Here is a 7,580-nt window from a genome sequence, read left to right as displayed (position 1 = left end):
GCAACATTTATTAAGCACTTACTAAGTACTGAAGATACAAAAAAAGGGATAACATTAGTTCCTGTTCTCAAAGAATTTTTAGGATAATGGAGACAATGTATAAACTATGTTCAAAAAAAGAGGTACAAATGGGATAACCTGGAGATAATCTTAGAAGGAAGGTGAAAGGGCTGCTTGCATATGGTGATACTTTAGTTGGGACCAGAAGGAGGAAGTCTGTAATGAAGTTGCTGAACACTGCCCAGCCATCTCCAGACAGGCTGCCTCCACTCTGGCCACCATGGGCTCTGAGAGGAGAGCCTTGGTTTATTGTGCCAGTATCCACGCCTTCATTCTGTCCTTGGACTAGCTACCACATTCACCCTCTTTCAAGCCTGCCCCACCTCCCCTTCTCTCAACTGTCAGCTAAAAACTTACCTTCTGGAGGAAGCCTTTCCGGATCCCTCCTCATTCTAGTGCCTTTCTTGGAATTTCCAATTTATCTTTTAATAAGGCTGGTTTATACCTACTTAGTTCCATCTGCCTCCCCATTCAGGCTGTGAACTCCCTCAGAGCTGGGGCTGGTTTTTAAATCTTTTTTTGGAACTGCTACATAGGAGAATAAAAAGTTCATTGACATATCTTTTTTTCCAGGTCCCCTTTTTGGTGCGGCTTCCCCCATTGGGATGTAAGCTGCTTGAGGATAGGGATAAATACTACTTGTATTTACATTCCTACTGTCCCACAAATACTGAGTACTTAATAAATGCTTTATCTATTTATACTAACCAAGTGCTTTCCTTGGAGTTGGAACTCTTCCTTAACCCCTACTGGTATAGCACATGTGAGTACACACACATACACACAATACTTGCTAGTCTATAATATGCCTATTTTGGCCATCAAGAGATATACTTTGATATTGGGGGATTGTACCACTCAGGAGAGACTATAACTAAGGTCCCCTATCCTCTTAGAGAAATGTTTGAATTACAGTCCAATTGAAGGAACATCTGCATTCATATTTTTGATGGCTTTTACTGAATAAACGTTATCCTTCCAGTACAGATTCCCTAAGAATGGGAATACAGACGCATATTTAAAAAAATGTGTATTATGTATACACATATATATGAACACATACATATACAAATATATTATAGATACACCACTCTTTTATACTTAAATTTTTTTTTTATTTTTGAAGCATATTGTACCAAACATCTCTTGAATTTCAAAATAAACATATTTAATATTGGTGAAACTGGAAACAGCTTCCAAAATTTCAACAGGGAAAAAAGTTTGAAGCTACAAGCACTTATTCAAATCAATAATACTATGACAAATCCAAATAAGTCAGTCCTAAATGGAAACTGAAAACAGTTCTAAGAATAATTAAAACAACTAGGACTTTATAGATGCATCTCGTGTTATACTCTACCTTCAGAAAAATTACTTTAAATCACAAAGATAAACTCTGAATAAGTAAACCATGTGTCTAAAGACAAAACATAAAAGGCATTTTAGGACATTTAGTCATTTTAAAGGTCTATAAGTGATGTTAAAAAAATTTTTTTCCATGCTATAAAAATTTAAAGAAACTGAAAAAAAAAGCCACAAATTTTAAAAATTGTTCAGTGAGCCCCCTAACAATAGGATATAAAAAGATATATACATTTTTAGTATTTTAATAGCCACCATGAACCTTGGATCCCAGAAATTGCTACACGTGAAACAAATTGGCTGCTAACTAAGCTTTGGTAATTATAATACTTATTGTGATCTTTAAACTCATATTTATAATAAGAACAGCTGTAGATAACATTTACAGTAATTTGTGGCTATTAAATAAACCTTTATGAAATAATTAGCAATTATGAAAGTCCCAATTTCCTTTGAACTCAATGTTTACAAAAACAAAATGAAAAGCCTGTTCATCTCTTGTGCATTGAGTATGATTTGTGAAATGCAGCATGCTGAACTTGACATACATCAGTTTACTTAGAACTCTGTCAAAAATCCAGAAATGGAAAGGGAGAAAGAATTAAAATAAGAGTTCCAAGATTTTAGTTCCTAGTTCTAAAATATTCTGCACTCTCAGCAAATTAAAATCCTTTCCCCCAATCCCACCACTTTTGAAACCTATGGCACAGGACCGTATCAACACATCTAAAATTCAAACAGTGAATCAACGTACACCTTGCCGGGGGCAAAGGAGACTGTTTCCACAGGACTAATCTAGGGTAGGAATGGTTAAGAAATGGAATTTTAGAAATCAGGGACGGCAAAGATGAATTAAGTCATGGAGTCTTTCCCCTGGGTGGGGGAAAGCACAGGGTAAATACTTTGGGTTTTATCCAGTCTACATCTAAATTCCACAAAGGATGGAATTCTTAACACTCTGCTTGGAAATATATCTACGACATAACAGATTTCACTGTCAGGAAACGCCTCTCTTCCCTGATATTCAGATTGCATGTCCTTTTGTGTACTTTATACTATCTCTACTAAATCACATCTCTGCACCATGCTTTCTAACTCTTTTCATGGTATTTATACTACTCACTTAACTCACTTTTGTCCCGTTCCCAATGTTGAGTAGAGAGAGCCAAATTTCACATTAATTTGAATCTGATCTATTCATTCCTCATAAACTAACTCTTTGAGATATCAACTTTAGTTCTCTCTCTGCTATCTTGCTAGCAAGGTGTCGCTCACATGAGAAGTTTTTATAGGGGAAGGGGAAATACAAAGATCAAAAACAGAAAGATAGAGGAATATGTTCTTTTTAAGATGTAAAGACTTAGGATATATAGAAAGCTCTCATCAGGTTAAATAATGAACTTACTCTTTACAAATCATATTAAAAAGATGATTTATTTTTTCACCCAGAGACTCACTGAACATCACCATATTCTAGATTTCTTCTTTCCCAGTTTCTATAGTAGCTATCATAAAACTTTTCTTTCAATTTATCCTTCTATAATCTTCATACATTTTCAAGCTTCCTAGGGCCCCACACTATTTTCTAGATCTCCTTCCAATTTTGAAATAATCATAAATTCAACAATGTCTTTTTTATCTCCCTTTTAAAATCACTCAATACACAGATGCGATACAGATGTAATAATCTTTTAATCTATACAGTCGTTTCATAACTTAAGAAATTCCAGTAAAATTAGGAAAACGTTGCAATTCCAACAAGTGAAATCATAAGGCTTACAAGGATACCATATGATAAAAATTTAAAGTGTCCATATAATAAATACACATATGTACATTTCTATAGCACAGATTCCAAGTTTTTCAGGTATTGCTAGGAATGAAAAATAAATTAAAGATCCAACTACTCCATACATACTTTAATGACATTAAAGGGGAGAAGCATATGTAGTGATGGAAATGAAGACAGTATTAAACATTTATGATTCCTAGAGAGTATGCAAACTGATGACTCAAACAGTCTTCTGTTACATTTTACCAAAGTCCTCATTTGATTATATTAGGTGCCTTTCAGATTAAACTACTCAATTCTAAGACATTGCTTTTTTCTTCCCTCAAGATGGAAAGATGCACATGCAGTTTAAAAAAAAAAAATCATTGTTCCAAGGTCAATATATATATATATATATATATATTTATCAATATCAATATCAATAATTGAACCCTCATGGAGCCAGATTCTTTTGGCCCTTATAGTTTACACACCAATCCTTCACTGGTTAGCAAAAATCTGAGTAATTAAGCTTCAAAATATCTAAGTAAAGGTTAGATATTAAATACTAAAGTTCATATGAATGAAAATGGGAACAAATTCATTCAATGATGATCAAAAGAAAAAAAAAAAAGCTAGTAATCTGACTGGGCACCTCACATGAACACTGGGCCAGAAAAAAAATTCTTAATGTAAATTTTAAAAAAATTAAATTTAAAAGTAAAAAACTAAAACCAAAATCAAAGGCGCTCCTCCTCTCCCAAAGCAGACAACCAATGCATATTCCTCAGGAACTCTCTTGAATTTCACCTTCTTCCTCCGAAGAAAGTGCTGGATTTTCATTGCCAAAACTCTCAGTAGATTCACTTGTCTCTGGAAAAGTAAAGATATAGTCATATATTTACACTATTGCCGATTTGACTGTTGTCAGATCTCCTTTTCTTCTCCCTCATAATGAATTGGGAAGAGTGCTCTACCTCACTGGGCCCCACAAGTCAGATCCCCCTGCCAACAACTGTGATGTACATCCTGGCCATGATAAACAAGAATCCCAGGGACTGAAAGTGGCAATTACTTTGTGAGGTAACATCCTTCCTGAATGCAGGGAGGACTCGGGAATGGTCACTTCACAGTGTGGTTATGATTCCATGCTAGTGGCTTTGAACAGATCACTATTATTACACAGGATATGCAAGGGTGGTTGGAATAAATTTTTCCAAGATTTCACTTTTTCTTGTTTTCTGCAAAAAACCCTGAGAGCTCAGGGTACATTCATAAAATGTGGGCCGATAGCCTAGCTAGAGCATGAGCTCCTAATAAATGTTGGAGTAAAGTTTTGGAAGTCCACAGATCCTGGGCAAGAGGGAAAGGCAAGAGGAGAAGCACTAAATAAATGTGTTACCTGGAGTGGTATTCCAGCAACCAAGACCCACGATAACAACAACAAAAAAAGCCATCTTTCCTCTGACTAACCCTCCTTCCCCCCCACCCCCAACCTCTTTTAATTTCTTATGAAACAATAAAAGCCCGATTCAAGGGGTGGCACATGATCTGAGCAGAGGAAAGCTGTTCTGTGCTACAGTCTCCATTTTAAAGTAACTTTTTTTTAAGCCAAGAAGGCAGTGACATTTCCTAATCTTGGGTTTTATGTGTAGAAATATAACAAAGCTGACATTTTTTTTTCCCATTAAGTTAATGGTCCTCTACACCACAGGGATCAAATCCATTGCCCAGAGCAGGAACCCTTAAGGATAAACCAGATTAAAAATATAATTAGAAAATGTTTAACAAAATAAATCAAAATGCAATACAAGGGAATGTTAATGTGCTGTTTTCTAAGTCCACCTGAGGCCCAGAGGGATAAGTTTCCATTAGAGTTTGGCCTAACAACACTTTACCACTGCTTAGAGAAAGATATTAGATTGATTACTGCCCAATAGCTTTGGGGAACATCCTGGGGACTTTCTGAACCCAAAGCCTCTTTCCAGGCCTGCACTCCCCTACATGAGATGTTTTTCATCATTTGAATGTAGTCTTCTTGAAGGCAGGGACTGTTTCTTTTAGATTTATATTCCCAAAATGTGACATGGTAGCTGGCATATTAGTTAACTAATTAACACAAGGTGTTTTCTTCATTTATGTGGGTTTGCTCCCCTATGGCCATTCAGGTTTCCTAGCTTCTCTTCTGAACTGCCTTTACTTTGACCCAACCTGGGAGATGCACTAAATACAGTGACCATAGATGGCAAAAAATGTAGGTGGACGGGCTACAATGGTGAACTGATCTTAACAAAGACAAAATTTAACAGGTTCTGCCTGAATCTGGGTAAAAAAGAAAACATCCATTGTCAAGTCCAGGAAAATGAGGGCTGCTCAGAAGGCAATTTATAAGAAAAAAAAAAAAAAGACAAAATAAATCTTGATGTTCTGGTGAATTTCAAGGTGAAGGAGTCAGTCAGTACAATGGCAAAGTGGGTAAGGTACTTGCCCTGGGATAAAGAGCAATACAAAACCATGGCGGCCCTCTCCTCCCACAAGAACGTCAGCTCTAGGAGGGCAGGGCCCATCTTTTCCCCAGCATGGAGCCAAAACTCAGTACAAAGGAAGCACTTAAATCCCTCAGAAGAGTATAACAAGTACAGATAATAAGTGAATTCAAGGCAAGTGCCGAGGAAGGGAAGACTAACAATTGGAACAAGGGTGTCAGGGGGAGGCTGGGTCAATTCCTTGAGGGGTCTGACAGGAGGACCACGATGAGTGCACTAAGCTGTGCTGTGGGCACAGGCAGGCCACCTCATACCGGAAAACCAAGGAGGCTCAGGCCCCCATGCCCCATCTGAGGGCACCTAAGCTGGGAGGGAAGGTGCCCTCTGAGGACTGGCCTTGGGCTCCCTGGAGTCTCAGCTCCTTCCACAAACTGTGGGAATCCTCACAGAAGCAAGCAGAGCTTCAAGGCAGGCCCAGCAGCACCCGGCTAATAATATCCGGGAGACGGGAACTCGGGTCTTTCTGGGTCTGCCGCAGGCTGAGCCCCTGCTCTTCTCCCTCCTTCAGACTGCACGGCTCTCTGGCTGCCCCTTCTTGGTCAGAGCACAATGCTGCTACTGTTGGAATGTATCTAGGAGGGACACTGGAGGCAGATATCTACAAACTCTTCTATTAGAAGATGGCAGAGTTGGGGGCAAATTTGAGAATCATCAACTACTTAAGAATTCTGTAAAAAATGAGATTACATTTACCCAGCTTGGCCCTGAGGGGCACAATTAGGAACACAAAAGGCAAACTGAGGATGAGGGGAAAGACACTGGCTGGGAGTAAGAAAGGCTCTGTAATATCCAGAAGGACAAACACCAGTTATGAGAAGAAGAATGTCATCTTTGCTATTACTGGGGTTGGCCGGACCAGAACACTTGCTGAAACCCCTCCCAACTAAGGCACTGGAATTCTTCTGCTCCTAGTTTGTAACTGGAAATGGCACAGATCTGAGCATCTTCGTGGATTGGTTTGAATACAGGCTACTCCCAAAATAATAATTTTCTGAAGGAAAAATTGAGCACACACCAAAATATAATTACCCCAAATCGCATCATAAAAATAGGTACTTAAAAATAGTGATTTTACAAAAAAAAAAAAAAACAAAACCTAACAATTTTACAATTTCAAGCTGATTTTTCCCTTCATTGCTGTCTTGCTCTGTTATTTTTGTTGTCATTCTCTTCAGAGAGTGACATTTAGAATCCCACTCAGTCCTTTGCATATGTTAGACCTGGGTAAAAAGTGTGGTCTTTCTTTAGACTAATATGTTAAAATAGTCTCACTTTTGTCAAGTACAGGTCACTTGCATTGACTCTATAGTGAGGGCTTTTTCTTTTAATTTAAACAAAGGTAATCAGCACAATTCCTTCGATGTGCTAATAAACACTGAGCCATTTTCTTTTAGATTTAAAAGAACCAACAACAAACTCAATTTACCTAAGGTCCCATCAATGAAGGCAGACTTTTCAAAAGCAACTTTTGGCAACCTATGACCATAAAAACATTTTAACAGAAGCAAAGTGTGAAAACTGCTGAATCCCAGCCCAGAACCACATTTCATCTCCCCACCCCCCACCACTGTAGCTACAGCCAAAGTGAAGAGAGACACCTTGTACTTTAAATTCAAGACCAACAATTTAACATTTTGTCTTAGGAGAGGGGGAGGAATTCCAAAGCCTTTCCAAAGAAAATGCTGTCTTTGGTTCTTCCCAATTCCTAAATCTAGGCTATTAGCAAGACCACCCTGGCAAAAATCCCATATTCCAAGAGCATACAAAGAAGCAGCTTCTAACTGCTCATACAGGAAGACCTCACAATGATTTCTGAGGCCTTTATAGATCATTGACAAAAT

General features: G+C 37.9%; 1 protein-coding gene across 1 annotated transcript in view; it reads right to left on the bottom strand.

Annotated features, from left to right (window-relative positions):
- Positions 1-1,163: 1,163 nt before the first annotated feature.
- Positions 1,164-7,580, bottom strand: part of ZNHIT6 (zinc finger HIT-type containing 6) — a 58,318-nt gene continuing 51,901 nt past the window's right edge. The window contains exon 11 of the mRNA XM_023501704.2: positions 1,164-4,066. Within this exon, the coding sequence (XP_023357472.2) occupies positions 3,981-4,066 (86 nt within the window). The 3' untranslated portion in view covers positions 1,164-3,980. The remainder of the gene's footprint in view (positions 4,067-7,580) is intronic.

This window comes from Sarcophilus harrisii, chromosome 4 (assembly GCF_902635505.1).
Source record: "Sarcophilus harrisii chromosome 4, mSarHar1.11, whole genome shotgun sequence".
Lineage (NCBI taxonomy): Eukaryota > Metazoa > Chordata > Mammalia > Dasyuromorphia > Dasyuridae > Sarcophilus > Sarcophilus harrisii.
The sequence above is the reverse complement of the archived record's forward strand: the minus strand, read 5'-3'. Positions and strand labels throughout refer to the sequence as shown.